Genomic DNA, 21,924 nt, shown 5'->3' with positions numbered 1-21,924 from the left:
TTCCAAATTTGTGCTTTTTTAGAAGCGGAACTCGAATTGTCTCGAATTTTGTATGAAAAAATCGACTCAGTGTACAAAATTAAGACAAAATTGAAGCTCTGAGCAACGTTGAATTAAGAAACGACTTTGAATTGAAAGAATTTGAAAGTTTAGTACGAAATATCAGAACGAGAGCACCAAAGTTACATTTCGAATGGAGTATTAATAGAATTGACCTCAAAGTATCGCATTATGACAATTTTAGTTCGAAATAAGAGCCAAGATTCCTTAAACAATTCTTTTTATTCGATTCTCAATTTCAGCTAACTATAAAAACATTTTTAAATTTTTAAAAGCTTTTTTTACTCCAAAAGCTCTAAATTCTGATAAGAATTCCAGTTAATACTCAAATTCTCTCACTAAAAACAGCTGACTTTTGTTTACAACTCTCATTCCAGTTTGATTTTACTTCTCAACAACTCAATTGAGTTATAAACATATCATACCTTCCACATTATTTTATAACTTTATTATTGTCGCACTTCACGAATCTATGACTGATAATACGTTCAAGTTACAACAGTATTTGTAAATATTGTATATAACGAGTTGATTTACAGACAATAAATACAATATTTTCACGTTATCAGTAGATTAGTTGGCAGTGGAAACTTTTTCATCAGTTTTGCTGCAGTTTCGATTCATTTGCATTTCTAAGCTCACGGATTGAGGATTGTTTACTGTGACAAACTGAAGGTTTAGTCGTAGATTGTGAAATAAGCAAGAAAATATAATGGAGGAATCAAAACTTGATTCAACTAGAATGGACTTAGATCTACAAGCTGTTGAAGCTATGATATCGACTACTAAAGGTCAATCTACTTACAAACATCGATTTGAAGAGGAATTTGAAGCTACTGGTAAGAAATCAGGCTGAATTATTCTTAAAATTTAGGACATAATCTTTAATTCCAATCTAAATTTTTAGAGCATCAGCACCAACGCTATAATCCATTATCTGGTCAATGGATCCTCGTTTCTCCTCATCGTATGAAGCGTCCATGGTCAGGTCAAGAGGAAGCATCTCAAAAGAATGACTTACCAGAATTTGATCCAACAAATCCACTCTGTCCAGGCGTAACTCGTCAAAATGGAGAAAAGAATCCAGACTATGAGTCAACATTTGTGTTCACCAATGACTTTCCAGCACTTTTGGAAGACATTCCAATTCCACCTGAGAGTGATGATCCATTATTTCAGACACGTGGTGCTCGCGGTACATGCAAGGTCATGTGCTTCCATCCAAAGAGCAATAAGACATTGCCAGTGATGAGTTTGACTGAAATATCGACAGTCATTAATGCCTGGATTGCTGAATTCAAGAAATTGGCTAAAAAGTACACTTGGGTGCAGATTTTTGAGAACAAGGGAGCTGCTATGGGATGTTCCAATCCACATCCACATTGTCAGATTTGGGCATGTTCATTCTTACCAACTGAACCTGAAATTAAGGATCGTTACTTGAGAGAATATTTTGTGGTTTATGGACGTCCATTGCTCGAAGACTATGTCAAACGAGAGAGCTTGCCAAAAAGGAACGAATTGTCATTGAAAATCCAGATTTTCTTGTTGTCGTTCCATTCTGGGCTTGTTACCCATTTGAGACCATGATCATTGCACGTGATTCTAGGGTCAAACGATTCAATGACTTGACGTCATCACAGATTGCAAATCTATCAGCTGTAATCAAGGAATTGACAACAAAATATGATAATCTATTCAAATGTTCATTCCCTTATTCAATGGGATTTCATGGAGCACCGACTGGTGAAATGTTGGACTATGATGATCTTCATTGGACATTCCATGCTATTTACTATCCTCCTTTATTGAGGAGTTCAACAATTAGAAAATTTATGGTTGGATTTGAGCTTTTGTGTCAGGCACAAAGAGATTTGACACCGGAACAGGCTGCTGAGAGATTGAGGAATTTGGATGGAAAGAAGCATTACAGTGAGGATTAGTAAGTAGCTATTGAGGTATTGTGCTTTATTTACTGGACTATATAGAAGAATTTTATAATATTTTTTATATAAATTTGTATTTACAACTTTTATAACAATTTCAATAAAATGAGGACTTTAACATAACCTCAAAAAATTTGTTTTGACTATTTATTTACAAAAATCTTAGCTTAACTCATGAATGGCTCTAGTTTGCCTGTAGTGAACTTTAGAGCAATATCTAAATAACACAAGTCGATTAACTGATCAAAAATCCGGCACCAGGATGTCATGAGTCTAGTAAAGTGTCGGATTTGATCATAAACTGACACTAAGTCAGAGACACACCTAGGGTCTGATCAGAGTCACGCCTGGGGTCAGATTTCGGATTGAATAACCGATTTGTGCTATTCGAACTAGTGTCATTCCCTAAAATTTCAAAACATTTGATCAAATTTGCTTTAGCCCTTACCGACACAGAGCATGCCTTCATCGTATCGTAGTGCTACTACGTGGCATTAAGGTACGATGAAGGCATGCTCTTTGTCTATTAGGTTTAAATTAAAACACCACAAACTTAAATTTAAAAAACTTCAATTCCTCCACCTCTTCGTGAATCATACGACGCTACTGTATCACCATTCTCTTTAGATATCGCAGTTACAGCTGCAAATCCACCATCAGGATAATTTTCTCTCAATGTGTGTCCATATTGTTCATTCAATAATTTCATAATGTCGGGATCAAAATTAGATTCAAATTGTAGGTCGAGTGGAGTTAGTTGATGATGAAGTCGTCTGGCATCTAATGAATTTTCAAGGCTACCTTTCAAGTAGAGATGGTTGAATATAGCTGAAAAGACTCCGGTTGGAATACGAGATCCACCAGCAGCACCGACTATCATCCTGAAATTGAATATAATCACTTAAATTTGACACAACATTACTCAAAAAGTTCACTTACTTAACATCCCCATTTCCATCAATCACCAATGTCGGTATCATCGATGACAATGGAAATTTTCCAGGTTTAATAAAATTAGCAGGTGATGGTGGAATTCCATAAATATTTGGAGCACCAGGAGTTGAGAAATCATCCATGTGATTATTCATAATAATTCCAGTTTGTTCTGATCTAAAGAAAGCACCAAGTAAGTAATTAATACTGTTTGTGACTCCAATAGCATCTCCATTTGGCGCCAAAATTCCAACATTTGCTGTTCCATGATTTTCAACATCTGCATACAATGGTCCATAATATTGCACATTATTTGTAGTTGATGTGTCATTAATTAACTTCCTAATTTCATCAGCATAAGCCTGATTTGTCAAATTGTCAATCATTTGCTTAATTTCATCTGTATGATCATCACCCAGATGAGTCCGTTTTGCGTAGGCGAACTTGAATGCTTCGACAATTCTATGGTAGGTAAGGGCATCATGCTTGAGTTCATATTCTCTAAGGAGATTAAAGATGAAGACTAGACAGGGTCCACTACTGGGTAAGGGAAATGTATGGAGGGTGTAATTATTGATGATTTTTGTAGACACTGATGTTGACCATTCGACTCTAAAAACAATAAAATAATGTGAATGTATCATGTATCCCATTGGTGCATCCACCTTTATGTACCCTTGATGCATCCATATTGATGAACAGGGTATAAAAATTTCAATACTTACTCATAATTCATTAAATCTTCAACTGTCAATATCCCATTCCGTTTCTGCACATCCTCAACCATCTTAGCACCAATACTTCCACCCCCATAAATTGAATCAGCACCTTCCTCAGCTATAACTTCAAGTGTCTCAGCTAATTTCAGTCTCTTGATTTTCTCTCCTAATCTATAAGTGTGATTAGTCATAGGATTGATATAAACATCTCTCAAACTTGGTTCCCCATAGATTTTAGCTTCATTATTTCTGAAAATATTTTCCAAATATTTTGAAACTTCATGACCTTCACGACAAAGCTCAATGACTGGCTGGAGTAAGTCTTTCCACTTTAAACTGCCATAATTTTGATGTAATTCCCAAAGTCCTTTAATTTCACCAGGAACTGCAACTGATTTACCTCCACTTTGTGATTCTAATGAATTTTCAATAAACATGTCCTCAGTTGCTGCAGCTGGTGCTCGTTCACGTGCATTTAAAGTTTTAACCGTTCCATTGGCTTTTGAATAAAATGTGAGAAAAAATCCTCCGCCAATTCCTGACGACTGTGGACATGTTATACCTTCACATAAAACCACAGACACGGCTACGTCAGCAACATTTCCACCAAGTTCAAAGATTTTTCTTCCAATTGCAGCACATTCTAATCCATTTGTGACAATTGCTGGTTTTTGTTGAATTTGTGGATTGTCGGTTGTTGTCGTGATGCTTGGTGGCAGTGTCGTGGTCGGGACGATGGGTAACTGTGTTGTTGTTGCATCTGAATCCCTCGTGACTAGGTAAATGGATAGAAATACAATAAATCCACTGACAATTGCAGCAGCCAGAAGAACTAAAATAATTCTAAACAGTCGATCCGTAGCTTTCTTCATAATTAAAATCTAATGTGACTAGTTATGAGGAAGAGATGTTTCAAGTTCAGCTACTAAAACGGTAATAAACGGTTGAGGAAATAGAAAATAAATACTATAAAAAAATACAGGTAATAAAAGTATATAGCAATGACAATCAAAAATGTAATCTTAAGTAGTCAAGATTTAATTGATGGATATATGTGTAAGAATAGATCGCTGGATGGGAGTAAGGGAGAACGTCTACATCGTGTACTAAAAATCATCATTTGTGTACTAAAACTTCGTACTAAAATATTTGACTAATTTTAAGCCAACTCATCCATATTCGCAAATTATTTATCTACCTGTCTAATCGTACTACGCACTTGAGCTATACATTTCATTACCATCTATTTCGGTCACGAAGATGCGATAAGATTACAATTTACAATGTTTAATGATTATTAACTTAACGACTTAAGTGTATTTTTATTATTATTATTATTAAACGCTTTTTATTGACTTGCTCTGTTGGTCATGATCAAATCTTGCGATCGATTTTTCGACCACTTCCCCGAGTATACAAAGAGCGTGCTCAGTTTTGTGAGCACGCTTCTGAGCATGCTCAAATTCATCGTTTTACGTGCTCACTATAGCATGCTCAACTGAGCACGCTCATGAGCACACTCTGAATGTGCTCTCGAAAAATAAAAAAAATTCAGGTGAGCACGTTCAAGCAGCTCATGAGCATACTTTCAAAATTTTGATGTGCTCACCTCACCTATTGAGCATGCTCTTGAGCACATCTTAAGCATGCTCATGCAAAATGGCTTTTAAATATTAGCATGCTCATCTGAGCACTTGAGCATGTCCTGAGCATATTTGAGCATGCTCGTGCATTATGCCATTTTCATTTTGACATGCTCACCTGAGCACATCGATGAGCATGCTCTTGAGCACATTCTGAGCACAACGTGGAAATGCGGTTTGTGAAATTTCAGCATGCTCACCTGAGCACATCGTTGAGCATGCTCAAGAGCACACACTGAGCACAACAAGAAAATGTGGTTTATGAAATTTCAGCATGCTCACCTGAGCACATCGTTGAGCATGCTCAAGAGCACACTCTGAGCACAACGAGAAAATGTGGTTGATGAAATTTCAGCATGCTCACCTGAGCACATCGTTGAGCATGCTCAAGAGCACACTCTGAGCACAACAAAATGTGGTTTATGAAATTTCAGCATGCTCACCTGAGCACATCGTTGAGCATGCTCAAGAGCACACTCTGAGCACAACGAGAAAATGTGGTTGATGAAATTTCAGCATGCTCACCTGAGCACATCGTTGAGCATGCTCAAGAGCACACTCTGAGCACAACAAGAAAATGTGGTTTATGAAATTTCAGCATGCTCACCTGAGCACATCGTTGAGCATGCTCAAGAGCACACTCTGAGCACAACAAGAAAACTTGGAAAATTTTGGAAAATTTTATGAAAATTATCCACCTGAAAATACAGTGAAACACCGAAAAAAATAACCAAAAAACTCTTAAAATTAATCAGTAAAATACATAACATTTATATATGGTTTTTGCCATATATAAATTATTAGGTAAAATACAGCGGTGGCGTAATGGTTAAGGCGATGGTGTTATACAGCAACGAAGCGGTCTCAGGTTCGAATCCAGGTGAAAGCGAAATTTTCTAACTTTGGTTTTTTCAGATTATTAATTAAACAGGATTTATTACAATAACATTTTCTAATCGTACTAATATTATAGGATTAAAAAAGTACACTCTCTCTTCCTTAAGTGAAATTAATTAATTTTTTTTAAATTTTGCATATTTATGCATGCTTAGTGAGCACGCTCTAGAGCATACTCAGTGAGCATGCTCCTAAGTATGCTCATTGAGCATGCTCCTAAGTATGCTCTGAGCATGCTCAACTTTATCTCACATGACACTTTTCAAAAATGTCTCATGTCACACCACATTCTAGAGCATGCTCACGATGTGCTCTGAGCACGTTAAAAGAGCATGCTCTCTGAGCGTGCTCAGAAGCGTAAAGTAGTGACATCAGGTTTTGTATGAAAGAGCATGCTCACACTAGCGTGCTCAGCGAAAATTTGAGCATGCTCTTAGCGTGCTCTTTGTACACTCGGGTTCCACTGCTCCAAATGAGCTAAAAAATTTTTCACGTGTGTATTCTCGATGACAATGCAATATTTGAGCATTTATAAATCACAAAAATGCTTAATTATGCTTTAATTAACATAATAACATTATATATGGGAAAAAAATCCAAAGTCAATCATGCATATTTTTAATTTGCATGAACTAGACTAATAATAAAGCTGAAAACCAGTTTTTATAGTTCATTGCGCATTGATTTATAATACCAAGCATTAGTTAAAGTACAATTCATCTCTTTTTAAGATATTTATGAAAGAGAAAAAAATTCATAAGTAATTTTCTCACGGATATTCCTAGTAAAAATTCAAAATTCAAAAAACTGTTACAGTTTGAATCTCAAACAATCGTTATTGGATCTCGAAATATCGTATAAATATGGTTCTGGGTGTTACTGGATCTTGTTATACTGTATGTATATGATCCTGGATGTTACTGGATCTTGTTATACTGCATGTACATTATCCTGGATGTTACTGGATCTTGTTATACTGCATGTATATGATCCTGGATGTTACTGGATCTTGATATATTGCATGTACTGGATCTTGTTATACTGCATGTATATGATCCTGGATGTTACTGGATCTTGTTATACTGCATATATATGATCCTGGATCTTACTGGATCTTGTTATACTGCATATATATGATCCTATGTTACTGGATCTTGTTATACTGCATGTATATGATCCTGGATGTTACTGGATCTTGTCGTACTGCATATATATGATCCTGGATCTTACTGGATCTTGTTATACTGCATGTATATTATCCTGGATGTTACTGGATCTTGTTATACTGCATATATATGATCCTGGATGTTACTGGATCTTGTTATACTGCATGTACATTATCCTGGATGTTACTGGATCTTGTTATACTGTATGTATATGATCCTGGATGTTACTGGATCTTGTTATACTGCATATATATGATCCTGGATCTTACTGGATCTTGTTATACTGCATGTACATTATCCTGGATGTTACTGGATCTTGTTATACTGCATATAAATGATCTTGGATTGCAAAAAACGACTGTTGTAAGGTTTCAATACAAATTCGACTATACTTCACAAGACTAAAAGACAGTATGTTGTGGGGTTTTTGTATAAAATTTCAATATTTTATGAGATCAAAAATCTTTTGCTTTCGAGAGATGTTCATGTCATACACTAACTTTATCTTCATAAGTTACTTGTTGATCTATAGACTGCACATAAATCAAAATATGTCATCACTATTTGAATTCGAAGTCGGACGAACGAACCAAAGCGAAGTGGAGTCCGACACTCCTGTGACCTAATAACAGTCGGGCGAACGAAGCGAAGCGAAGTGGAGTCCGACACTCCTGTGTCCTAATAACAGTCGGGCGAACGAAGCGAAGCGAAGTGGAGTCCGACACTCCTGTGACCTAATAACAGTCGGGCGAACGAAGCGAAGCGAAGTGGAGTCCGACACTACTGTGACCTAATAACAGTCGGGCGAACGAAGCGAAGCGAAGTGGAGTCCGACACTCCTGTGTCCTAATAACAGTCGGGCGAACGAAGCGAAGCGAAGTGGAGTCCGACACTTGTGACCTAATAACAGTCGGGCGAACGAAGCGAAGCGAAGTGGAGTCCGACACTACTGTGACCTAATAACAGTCGGGCGAACGAAGCGAAGCGATGTGGAGTCCGACAATCCTGTGTCCTAATAACAGTCGGGCGAACGAAGCGAAGCGAAGTGGAGTCCGACACTACTGCGACCTAATAACAGTCGGGCGAACGAAGCGAAGCGAAGTGGAGTCCGACACTCCTGTGTCCTAATAACAGTCGGGCGAACGAAGCGAAGCGAAGTGGAGTCCGACACTCCTGTGTCCTAATAACAGTCGGGCGAACGAAGCGAAGCGAAGTGGAGTCCGACACTCCTGTGTCCTAATAACAGTCGGGCGAACGAAGCGAAGCGAAGTGGAGTCCGACACTCCTGTGACCTAATAACAGTCGGGCGAACGAAGCGAAGCGAAGTGGAGTCCGACACTACTGTGACCTAATAACAGTCGGGCGAACGAAGCGAAGCGAAGTGGAGTCCGACACTCCTGTGTCCTAATAACAGTCGGGCGAACGAAGCGAAGCGAAGTGGAGTCCGACACTCCTGTGACCTAATAACAGTCGGGCGAACGAAGCGAAGCGAAGTGGAGTCCGACACTACTGTGACCTAATAACAGTCGGGCGAACGAAGCGAAGCGATGTGGAGTCCGACAATCCTGTGTCCTAATAACAGTCGGGCGAACGAAGCGAAGCGAAGTGGAGTCCGACACTACTGCGACCTAATAACAGTCGGGCGAACGAAGCGAAGCGAAGTGGAGTCCGACACTCCTGTGTCCTAATAACAGTCGGGCGAACGAAGCGAAGCGAAGTGGAGTCCGACACTCCTGTGACCTAATAACAGTCGGGCGAACGAAGCGAAGCGAAGTGGAGTCCGACACTCCTGTGACCTAATAACAGTCGGGCGAACGAAGCGAAGCGATGTGGAGTCCGACAATCCTGTGTCCTAATAACAGTCGGGCGAACGAAGCGAAGCGAAGTGGAGTCCGACACTACTGCGACCTAATAACAGTCGGGCGAACGAAGCGAAATCCGACAACACCTGTGATCCGAGCGAAGCTCGAACTTAAGCAGTTCGAACGTAGTTCGGACTTGGTTGAGCGAAGCTCACAAATTTTTGCGACCTGAACGGAGCGAAGCGAGTGAAGGCGTGAAAATTTTCCCACATCTAATGTCCTGTGATCTAAAAACAGTCGGATGAGCGAAGCGAGATCCGACAACACCTGTTATCTATATCAACAATCGATTAAAATTAATTATTTAGTGATTTGACTAAAAAGAAGTAAATAAAATAAATTAAAAAAAACTTTTTAAAAAAAACGCTTTTTTAAAAAAACTAAAACAGATGTAAAAAAAACTTGCGAAAAAATTCTTGATCCCTAAGACTAAAAACAAAGCGATCTAAAAAGAAGTAAATAACAAACCTTAAAAAAAACTTTTTAAAAAAAACGCTTTTACCTTAAAAAATAAATAAAAAAAAAAAAAAAAACGAAAAAAATGCTCTAAAAAAGTAGAAAATAAAATAAATTGACGCTTTATAAAATTTGGAAATATAAATATTTCTTGAGACAATCAAAAATTAAACTCAAAAATTTTCCCAAAATATAGCGATGGAGTACAAGAACTCAACGACTAAAAAAGCGTGGGGCGGTCAAATTACAAACTTAAGAACTAAATTAATCTTTCGTTTACGCCCCACGCTTTTAAATAGTGATAATAAACATATTAAAACCTGAATAGACATTCTTATGAGTATGTTCACAATATTGATCATGCTCAATTATATTGATTGAGTGCTGAATGCTCATGGGCACTCTCATTTAGGTGAATGAGCATCATTGTCTTTTGAGGAAAGCTAAGAACTGCATCAAGGAAATTTAAACTGAAAAAGTATATATGACAGACCGACGGGCAATGTGCTACTTATCGTCACAATTTATGACGAATTAATAATTTTCAAAAAAATGCCGAAAATGACTTAGCAGTTTGACTTGATAAGAGAATTTATCTATATAGTTCATATTCTCGTACGTTTGTTGATTGATTTGGCTAACTGACCGTCTTAACAATTTTTGAAATTTCTGTTTCAGTTCCGATCGAGACAACAAAGATTCGCCGTGTTAGCAGCTCTCAGACGGCTGTATCCAATCCTTCATTTATTAACTGAATTGATTAATTGTTCTTACCACTTTATTAAGCTATTGGCAGAGACCTAAACGATGTCTTTAATATGAATGTACATCAAGCACTGTAGATGTTGATGCATCAGAGTTGTGCATCTCGCTTTGACAATCCGGAAAAATGTTTCAAGATTTTTTTTAAATCACTTCCGAAATACTCTTTAAAAAACAAAGAAGGATCAACTCGTAAGTAAACATCCAACCGCTCCTTCACCCTGAATACCCCCTGGACCAAGTCATTTGCTTTCCAGGTATATTTAAAATGATTTTATGTCCACAAGATCAAACGATAATGCTGACAATCAACCAATAATCAAAGCCTTCTTGGTTGTTTACGAAGCAATCTCAAATGTTGTTATTTACATTATGAGTTAACGCTCAGAGAGGTCATGATTGAATGAGTAACTGATAACATGTCGCAATTATTCTCATTAAATTTATTTAAATGTCAATAAGCAGTCGTGAATTATTTTTGTTAGTTTGGTGAATCCTTAAGTTTCGAAGTCATTTTTAGATATGTATATATCTACACATACCAAGCTATTAACAGTTTTAATTACAATACAACTTTTAAGTCCATCATCATGTTCAGCAAAGAGCCTTGAAACTCAAATTCTGGATCTTAAAATCAAAGCAATTACTTCCTTTGAACTTTCATCGATGACCTTCAATGAACTTCCGAGTCTGTTCTTCCTTTATGAAAATCTTGTCAATAAAAGATTTGAATCAATCAATAGAAATGATAAGAAGAAGTTTGGTGAATTCAGGAAGGTCCATCAATATCATGCATTCAAGAATTCATTTTATTATTCCTTGAAAATCTCCGATGTTGTGATGATTGAAAGCTTTAATGCTGGGGATCTTGACATAATAAGGAACAAAGTCAATTGGACAGACAATGAGATCACAAGCTATGAGTTTTTGAGGAAGGAAAAAGATGTAAAAAAGTATCAATTCTGGATGAAGGAATTCCTTTTTCATGAAGAAGCAATGGCTGATTTCTTCATTGCTCAATACATCTATGACAATCTAGTTCATCCAAAAGATCAACCTAGTGACGATGAAATGGAACTCCGGTTGAGGTTATTCCTTGCTGCCATATCTGATACTTACGACCGAAGACCATTGACTATTGAATTTATTATGGGAATGATTGAGGATCAAAATGGTGAAATTTTCAATGATCAAGTCAGGATGATTATGAAGTATAGATTTAAATACCTTTTGGATCGATTATTGCCTGACCAGCTGTTTTTTATTGAAAAACTCTCAAAAGTTTTCTCAAAAGATCCTAAAATTCTCAAGAATCTTTGGAGAGTCGACGAAAATCGGCCATACTTCCTGAATTTCTTCAGATTTACAACTTCATATGACAAAGTATACAAATTGAAGGAAATTGCTGAGAAATTCTTCACAACTGAACCTGACTCAAACCAAACCTCAAATTCGACAAAACTACATGCTGAGAATATTTTCCGAGGCAAAAACCAAATTCTGAACGTCCTCTACAGAATTAATGAGAAAAAAAACGAACAATTTAAAAAAGACATCCTGAATGTCACAAAATATGAAGTCAGTGATGAAATTCTAACAGAAATGAACCAGACGAAGAATTTTCTTGACTTTGTAGACTCATCAAGCTACACAACAACTGAAAAACGTGAATTTTACTTCGCCAATTCCTACAACATGATCAGTTCGGGACGAAACGAGACAGGATTGATGAAATTTTGGAAAAGGCTTGAACAATATTTTAACAATGATGAACTCAAATGGTTCATAACCCAAAAAGAGACTGGCTTTAATCATACGCAGTTGTTCCTCCTTCCAAGTCACAATGATGTTAGTTATGTCAAAGCTTTCTTTAATTTAACTAAATCGTACCTTAATAAAGATGAAATTCGAGATTTATTACTTCAAAGACATCCAATAAGTCATGAATCATTCTTTACCGTTTACATAATAATTGTCAGCTCTGCTGAAATTCTAGATTTGAACTATAATTTTGCCAAGAATCATTTGACTCATGAAGAGCTTAAAAGCATTATTTTCAATAATGATACACCTGGATTTATCCACAAAGTATCAGGAAGTAAAGAAATTTTCACTTATTGTATGGATATCGTGTCGGAATTTTACACAAAAGATGAAATTATGGATATGCTGATGACAGATGATGAGTATGACAATAAAATCACACTTAGTTTGGTAACATCAGGAAATAAATATAATCTCAGATATGATGCTGCAGAATATTTAAGGAAAACTTTTAAGGATCATCAAAACAAATTAAAGGAACTACTTGGAGCTAGAAACGCATATGGACAAACTATTTTCGAACGGTTCAAAGATTCATACCATAAAGAGAGTATTGAGCCATTTTTGAAATTAGCTAATGAGATTTTTACTGCTGACGAAAAGGAAGAGCTTTATAAGTCTAAAAGTGTTGGAAATTAATATTTGAATTTGACTGAATAAATTTATTTTCAAGTTTCAAAAAATCCAGGCTTTGTAGAATATTGTGTTGTATTCACAGGCTATTAACAGGTTCCACACATAACGCAAATTGCAGAACAACCAGACACATTTTGATCAGGTAAGCTAGCTTTTCCATACATGATTCGACTCGACTTTGAACTCTGATTACAAGTCAAAACTTTAATTTGAGGTGATTTTGATTAAGTCGCGTTATGTTGTTTGTTATTTGTCTTCTTAAAGCAGCATGCCTTCAGATAAGACATCAATTGAGAGAATTTCAACTACAGATCTCAGAGAATTGAATTTGAGTTTATTTGTAATCAGTTAAAAAGTTGTCGAAAAATTTGTAAACAGTCTTCGCTTTAAACTTGACTGAAACTGAATGATTCTAAATTTGGGATATTGCCAATTGAAATTCAAAGAAAGTAACGATGAAACTTTATGGTAAGTTAAGGAAATTAGTTAACTCGAGGACCACAATGTAGTCATTAAAGAGCTGATATATCACCGCGTTGACAACAAAATGTGACAATGCCTTGCCCGTAGGATTGAGTACTAGTAATGGTGTTAATCCAGGGGTTGAATTGCATGTAATGCCAAGATCAATCCCGGGATTAAGTACAATTTGATCCCGTGATTGATAATACCAACCCCTAGTGCTGTTCGGTTAAGTCACAATTTGATCATCTTTAATTTACACTATTAAATTTGTGGTAATTGTCATATGATTGATTAATCAATGCCTGATTCACTCAACCATGATATGTCACTCGGGATACGAATCATTGCTCAAAATTCCAATAAAATTTAATCTCAATTTTTTTTTAGGATCATCAATCTCTCCTCTCATTCTCGCTCTTATTTTGATGTATTTACAACTTCTACATCCATCACCATGCTTATCAAAGAGCCTTGAAACTGAAATTCTCGACCTTAAAATCAAAGCAATTGTGTCCGTTGAACTTTCATCTATGACCTTCAATGAACTTCCGAGTCTGTTTTTTCTTTATGAAAATCTTGTCAATAAAAGATTTGAATCGATTAACAAAAATGATCAAAAAAAGTTTGAGGAATTCAGGAAGGTTCATCAATATCATGCGATTAAAGGTTCATACTATTCATTAAAGATCCGTGATGTGTTTTTAAATAAAATGTTTGATGCAGAAGGTCTTGAAATAATAAGCAATAAAATTAATTGGACTGATAATGAAGTGACTAAATATGGATTTTTGAAGAAGGTCACGGAAGTAAATCCTTGGAATCGTGAATTTGAGTTTCACGAGTCAGCTCTTACCAATTTCTTCATTTCTCAATACATTTATGACAATCTGATTCATCCAAAAGATCAACCTAGTGACGATGAAATGGAACTCCGGTTGAGATTCTTCTTTAGTACTATAGCTGATAAATACGACCTAAGACCACTGACTAATGAGTTCATTATGGGAATGATTGAGGATCAAAATGGTGAAATTTTCAATGACCAAGTCAGGATGGTCATGAAATACAGATTTCAATATATGTTTGATCGAATCCTGCCTTATGAGGTGGAAAAAGTTGAAAAACTCTCAAAAGTTTTCTCAAAAGATCCCGAAATTCTCAAGAATCTTTGGAGAGTCGACGACAATCAGCCATACTTCTTGAATTTTTTCAGATTTACAACCTCATCCGACAAAGTATACAAATTGAAGGAAATAGCTGAGAAATACTTCACAACTGAGCCTGACTTGACAAATTCGACAAAGCTGCATGCTGAGAATATTTTCCGAGGCAAAAATCAAATTCTGACGGTCCTCTACAGAATCAATGAGAAACGAGACGAACAATTCAAAAAGGACATCCTGAATATCACAAAATATGAAGTTAGTGATGAAATTCTAGCAAAAATGAATCAGGAGAAGAATTTTCTTGACTTTGTAGACTCATCAAGCTACTCAACAACTGAAAAACGTGAATTTTACCTAGAAAATTCTGAATCATTTATCAATAATGCTCGAAATGGAACTAATTTGTTACTAATTTGGCGTAGATTGCAGAAATATTTCAATGTCAATGAGCTTAAGTCAATTTTGATTGAAAAAGACAAAGACTTTAACTACACACATTTCTTCATGCTACCAAGCCACAGTGATCAGAATTATGTTGAAACTTTCCTAAATTTGACTAAATTTTACCTTAGTAAGGATGAAATTAGAGAAGTTTTAAGCCAGAGATCCCCGATTGATAATGAATCATTCATAATCAAGTACATCAGCATCGTTAATGATGTGAGAATTTTTGAAATCAATTACAACTTTACAAAGGATTACTTTAACCATGAACAGCTCCTTGACATGCTTTTTGGCAAAGATCCGGTTTCGTTTATCAAAAAAGTCACCGGAAATAAAGCAATTTTCACATTTTGCATGCATTTAATGACAGAATACTACACAGATGATGACATACGAGAAATGTTGATGCACACTGATGAAAATAATACAACAATTTTATTTTGGACTGTTACATCAGCCAGCTACAAGAAACGTGATGATGTTGTGAATTATCTTAAGGAAATTTTCAAAGGCCGTGAAGACAAGTTGAAGGAACTTTTCAGAATTAGAAATTCACAAAAAGAGACTGTTTTGGGATCATTTACTAGAGATTATTATTCACATGAACTTGAACCGATAATGGACTTGGCTAAGGAGTTGTTTACTCAGGAAGAGATTGAGGAGCTTCAAAAAACTCTGAATTAGTAGGTTAGAGATTCTGTTTTTGTTAATATACTTAAATCACAACATTTTCAAGCAGAGGTGCATCCTGGAGGGAGGTTGATGGTCTTGTAGGTCAACCTCCTCCCCCTTTTACCCTATCCGGACTAAATTCTTCAATTTGTTTAAAAAGAAAATCAAAAATTCATATTTTAATCCAATAAAATCTGTAATTCAATCCCATAAGTCCATAAAATTATCCCAAAAATCCACAACATTTCCTTCAATCCACAATCACAAGTAAGTCTACAAAATAAATATATTTTCCTAATTAAACGATGCCACTGGCTTGATGAACCCCCACAGAAAAAAAAATATTTATCATCGACTCAATTCTCCTCAATTCTCAATTCCCACACCAAATCATCATCATCTCGGGGCCAACAGAGCCCACTCCACCCACCCACCGTCCTCATCCTAAAATTTACTTCTTGGCAACTAAAGAAGAACAAAAAAATGCCGCTTTTGTGTTGTTGAACATGAAGAAGAGTAAAGAGATTGAAGAATTGGGCTACGAACAACACAAATACAAATGAAAATGTCCACACACAGTGATACAATAAATGTTCGTTCTGAAGACGTTTCATTGTGGCGCCACAAAGCCTGCTTCTACCACATGTCACATCTTCTACGATATTCGAATGAAGAAGAAAAATTGCTCGAGAAAAAAAAAACTATTTTTTTGATTGTATTTGTGAGAGTTGAGAGATGTAATGTGGTATGGTGTGGGGTGTATGGATGGATGAGTAAAAAAAGGGTGGTAATGGAATCGCCCATACTATAATGAGCCACATTATGTTGTGATAGTGATATAAAGTCTCCCACAACGCGTGTTTGATTGTGACCGCGCGCTTTTCTCGTGTCTCGTTGAGTTTTATTTTTTGTGGATTGGATAAAATTGGAAATTTTTCGTTTTTTTTTGGGAATTATTGAGGAGGACTGTGAGGGAATTTGATGGATTTTTTGAAGGGAATTTTGAATATAATTATGGATTTTTTTATCGGATTCTAGGATCAGACACTATCGTTAAAATCTAAGCATTAATCGAATTTCAAAAAATTATATTAAAATTCTTAAATTAAGATGAATTAAATTGGAGCAATATTAGCATGGTGATCAGATGAACAACTTCTTTACCAGTTATATACCAGTGATTATCTACAAGAATTCAACCATTTCTTTTCCTATTCAAGCAATGTAAATTTTATGCTTTAAAATTGTAAAAAATAAATAATTTTTGATAATTCTAATTGTTTATGGATCAAATACGCCGTGGTACACAGGTTGCCCTCAACTGCCTTTAACGATTATCGTTGATTAGCTAGAATCAAAAGTGTATTCAAGAGTAAAGGTTTCGATACCGAGACCACTACTTCCAGCTCTCAAGGATTTCTGGAAGAGTAAAGGGAGTAAATCATAACTTTTGGACACATTTCTTTAATTTGTTAAGGATAAAAAATTTCCAAAAGCCACTTAATAAATTTCTGACTGATTCCTTAACCAGAAGACATACAGTGCATGGATATAGACTGTCATGACTCTAGTGTAATCTCAAATTAAATCGCATGATTCCAGCTTTTTTATTTCTCTCCGAAGTGTGCTTTCCGAGTCCTTAATTTGACTACTACTGAGTTAATAGCTTTGTAATTCCATTTGTCGACAGAATATTGTAGAATTCATATTCAGACAGGATTAATTTCAAAGCTATAGTCAGATATTCTTGCAAATAATTACTGACAAAGCTCAAAGATCAAAGATCACTGTGCAGTACATGCAGCTTTAAGTAACAACATAAAATATCCTCAGCTTAAATCTCTATTCCTCCTATATGCTATAAAACACGTACTACAAATTGCCATGTGAGTCAAAAAAAAAAAAAAGTTCAGAGAGCAAAATTTTTCCGAGAGTAATTTTTTGTTCGCTCGCAGACAGTGAGCAGTGTGGGAAAATTGCCAGACGGAGATGTCGAGAATATAAAAAAAAAAGTCAGAATTGGGGGTTGGGTGACATGGGGTGCTAGTTTTGTGAAGGAAGGAGGGCAAAAAAAAAGTTTTTTTTTCTATATTTCGAAAAAAGGGCGAAAAAATTTTCTTTCTGCTTTTCTTTCAGTTCGAATTGAAAGCTCATCGCGGCATCATCGAAAAAGAAGAATTTAATCGCGAAGTAGCGCGCCGGGTTTGGCAATTAAAAAAATAATTAATTAATTTTTAATAAAATGTGAAAAAGAAAAATTGTTCAGTGTTAATAAATTTAATAATAAAAATTCAGGATTTATTGCCTTTTTAATAAATATTCAAACAAAAAAAGCTTCAAATAATTTTTTTTCTTATTAAATTATTAGAAAAAAAATAATAACTAATGGAATTTAAACAAAATAAGCATTTTCAAGTGTTAACTTAGTTTGTAGGGAAATCTATCGCACATACTCCTTATAGGAATAATGTAATTTGACCGTTTTTACTTACTTGTATTGTGACTTTTCAAATTTACTTTTCAATATTATTTTGTAAATTTATTTCTTCTTTTATTTAATTATTTAAAATTAAAAATTTAATGTTTTAAATTAATCTAAATTAATAAAAGATTTTTAAGTTAATCTAAATTAATAAAATTGATTTAAGTTTAAAAATTGAAAAATATTAACATTTTGAAAATAACTTCAATCATTTCAATTTTCATGTTAATTTATGTTTATAATTCTTAAAACTGCAATTAAGAAACTGTGAAAATTCACGAATTATTCAAATATGAATCACAGAATTTTCTAGATTGATTGTGTTAAACAATTGAGATTAAATAGATTGATAGTATTACCAAGGGTGTGAAACTGTTAAATCACATTTTGATCAAGTCTTTGATCATATCTTGAGATTGTGATTCTTGAGATCGACAGAAAATTCTTCAGGATTTCACAAATTTCTTGAAGATCTCTACATAACTTGGTCAAATTCTAATCAAATTTTATGCAAACTTTAATTATTTTTAATAAACTTTTTACTCCTGTAAAATGAAAACTCTGCCGAGTTTCAGAGATTTTTTAGCAGAATTATTGTCGATCTTATGAACCACAACCAATTTTTGATCATTTTCGATCACTTTTGATCATTTTGACCAGTTCAACATCCTTGATTTAGTCAGACCATGTGCACATCTTTTTGAAAGTTATCTAGGTCACAAAGTATTCGTTGTGTTGAATTGAATGCTTAATTATGTTGAGTTTGGCATCCTGAACTTTCAATTAAGCTGAATTTAATCAATTATGCTGAATTTTGTCAATTATTCTCAATTCAGTACATTAATCTAAATCCTCTCAACTTGAATTAAGCTAACGTATGAATTAAGCTAACTTAATCATGAAATTCTTCAAATTCAAATTCTTTCATATCAACTGGAAAACTAAAAATCTTGCAAAATTCAATCATTCATTCTGAATCTCCATCAAACTCAAAATCTAAAGCATCTCATCCTAATTCATGTCATCAAGAAAATTTATTGAATATTCATAAGACATCCAACTTTCTCCGATCAAATGAATATAGATGACAATGTCTGTAAAAGAAAAGAAAAGAAAAAAAAATATAGCGATTATTAGAATCATATAAATATGCATGCGTTAGTGCGAGTCACTGTATGAGTGTGATGACTAAAACCTTAAGGAAATATCGATGGATGTAAAATAAAATTATCCAAAAAGGAAAAGAAACCCAAAAAATTCAATCAGAATATGAAGCTCATTTGATATCTTTGATCAAGTTAATTGAAGATATATTAATTATTGAGCATGGAATCGATTGATGAAATTGATTTGATTTAGATGTTGTTATATGCTTGAAAAGGATGGATGTGAGTCGGACACATGTATCAATTTGAGGCACGTTTTTAACAAAGCTTTCAATTTGTGGTCATTAAAAATTCAAATTTTAAAATAAATTCGAAAATATTTTAAATTTTAAATTTTATAGCAAATCAAAAGCCACGCGGAAATCATTCAAAATAGATAAAAAAGAGGTTCATTGAACTTGAATTTAAACTTGTTCAAATAAAATTGAAAAATAATAAAATTCAAGGGAAAATACCACAAATGAATTGATTGAAATTGTCAAACAGACTGATATTTATTTTCTACTGTTCATTGTTAAACAACAGAATAGAGGAAATAGCAATATTTTTATTTATCAAGATAAATAAGTTTATATTTTCTAACAGCATTGGTTGATAGAGAAATTAGAGATAATCGGGGTTCAAAAGCACTGAAACGTTGATTAATAAACTACAATGTATAAGTTTTGATCTAAATAATCCAGGACAATGCTAGATTTAGTTCCTTACTTCGCTGGCTATACTGATCAATTGTGAATCATAGTATTTTCTTCAGATAGCGTCTAAAGCTAAATCTATCGCTGTCTCCCGTCTGCAAATTTCTAATAATAAATGCAATACTGTCTAACAAGAAGTGTTGTTGATGCTAGTAAAGCATCAGTGCTTAATATATGCACCTGATACTATAAAATGATGCAATATCTTTTATGAGTTTCATATATATTAATATTAAATGCACATTAAAATTCATCAAATTATTCTACGCTCATATAAGACCGCATCAACCATGATGAGAAAATACTAGTTTATTATCGGTTATTCGGGCTTCTTTTGAATTTTAATGTATCAATTCCAAGATAATTTGTTGTACCCTCTCTAAAGAATGCATATGCAAATAGCACTGTTTGCTTATATCTTCCACAACAATAAAGTATCACAAAACTAGCAAGATTTCCTGGTAGTCTAATATCCGGAAAGTTCCTTATAATATGTCGCTAGTGAATCATACTCACTTACTTCCTTGTCGAAGACGCACGAGAGCCCATTTTCGCTTTTAAAGATCTTCGAAGCTAGATCTGTCTTTAGATAACATTTGCCAGTTTCCAATTCCCAGCACTTTTACATCGTTGCTCATATGAGCTCTTGGGTCTACCTCGAGAGTCATTTAGCCTAGTATTAACTGGACATCATGTCAAGTTGGTCACTCGGGAAGCATTCAAAGACACGACAGTTTTACATCCACAGAGTAAGAGAATTATTTCTTTGAATTCTGTACTGAATAATAGATGATCTAATCGAGTACTTAAATGCTTCGCTGGTCATATAGATCAGCTGTAATTCATGCCTTCTCTCAGTTGTGGTTTAAAACTTGCTTTATATCTGGTTGTCCTATGCCAAAAAAAATTGGTACAAATCAGAATATACGCTTAAATTCATAATCAAAAAGATCTTTACTTTCCCAAACAATTGATGGAATGGATAGAGCAATAAATCATCCTTCAAGTCAAGTCATATGAAATAAAAAATCACAAGAACAATTTCCTCAAAATAATAAAATAATAAAAAGACAAAAATTATCCCAAAAGAGTAGAAAATAAATCACTTAATTAAGCAAGCATTCAAATCAATTAAAAATTTCATTGAAAACATTTAGAAAAAAAAAGAAAGAAAATTGAAACTTTTTCTTATTTCCCATTCGTGTGTGCATTTCCAAATCGATAACCCAGTAGTGGAAAAAAAAAATTAATTTGCCTAAAACTAGGGAAGAAAAATAAAGAAAAAAAAAATGAACAGCACAGAACACAAAAAAAAAAAAATCAATTGCAGTCTCGTAGAAAAGCTAAAAAAAATTATTTTGCCTTTTTTTTCAATTGCCAGAAAATCTGCCGACATCGAAAAGAACAAAAATTCAAATTTCTGCTGCTGACACACACATTTGGTGGGATTTTTTTCTAGTTTTTGTTGTTGTTGTAGTCACCCCATCGACCACCCAGTCGGTCGCGTTTTTCTTCCACCCAGCACATGATAAACATGTGTGCGTGTGCCGGCTGTGTTTGTACACGAAATGAGGATTTTTTTTTTCTTCTCATACGATTACCCTCCCACTTGGGGTACTCTCCCCTTCAATTTTTTTTTTATTTCTCTCATTTTTCAAAAAATAAAGTTTAAAAAAAAATTGAGAGAATTTCGCAATATTTGCGAGAGAAACCGGCGCGTAAAAGGTGCTGTGTGCCGGACATTTGCCACAACAGCATGTTCCTCTCACATGATAGCACATGAAAAGGATTAAAGAAAGTGTTAAACAAAGTGCAGTGCATTTTGTGTTGTGATTTTTGTTGAAGAAGTTGAACAAATTTTTTGAGGACTTTTTTTTATGGAAAAAATTATTTTTTGGATAATTTTAAAAAATTGAATTAAATTTTTAAT

The 21,924-nt window shown here is 34.6% G+C and overlaps 3 protein-coding genes across 3 annotated transcripts; 2 read left to right on the top strand and 1 right to left on the bottom strand.

Moving 5' to 3' along the window:
* Positions 1–470: 470 nt before the first annotated feature.
* LOC139096824 (probable galactose-1-phosphate uridylyltransferase) lies at positions 471–2,133 on the top strand. The gene is given in 3 exon segments (XM_070648580.1): positions 471–899; positions 968–1,551; positions 1,554–2,133. Coding segments are annotated over 3 exon segments (1,161 nt in total). The 5' UTR covers positions 471–772; the 3' UTR covers positions 2,004–2,133.
* Positions 2,000–4,583, bottom strand: LOC139096823 (glutathione hydrolase 1 proenzyme-like). The gene is made up of 3 exons (XM_070648579.1): positions 3,665–4,583; positions 2,946–3,551; positions 2,000–2,887 (listed from the first exon to the last, which is right to left on the bottom strand). The coding sequence occupies exons 1-3, from the start codon at positions 4,528–4,530 to the stop codon at positions 2,566–2,568; spliced, it is 1,794 nt and encodes a 597-aa protein (XP_070504680.1). The 5' UTR covers positions 4,531–4,583; the 3' UTR covers positions 2,000–2,565.
* An 8,705-nt stretch (positions 4,584–13,288) lies between these two features.
* On the top strand, positions 13,289–16,928 carry LOC139096848 (uncharacterized). Its single transcript, XM_070648604.1, has 2 exons — positions 13,289–13,372; positions 13,757–16,928. Exons 1-2 carry the CDS (start codon positions 13,360–13,362, stop codon positions 15,661–15,663), a joined length of 1,920 nt encoding a protein of 639 aa, XP_070504705.1. The 5' UTR covers positions 13,289–13,359; the 3' UTR covers positions 15,664–16,928.
* The last annotated feature ends 4,996 nt before the right edge of the window (positions 16,929–21,924 follow it).

The sequence above is a fragment of the Chironomus tepperi genome, unplaced genomic scaffold, assembly GCF_022539635.2.
Source record: "Chironomus tepperi strain 1889 unplaced genomic scaffold, CSIRO-AGI_Ctep_v1 contig_408, whole genome shotgun sequence".
NCBI lineage: Eukaryota > Metazoa > Arthropoda > Insecta > Diptera > Chironomidae > Chironomus > Chironomus tepperi.
The sequence above is the reverse complement of the archived record's forward strand: the minus strand, read 5'-3'. Positions and strand labels throughout refer to the sequence as shown.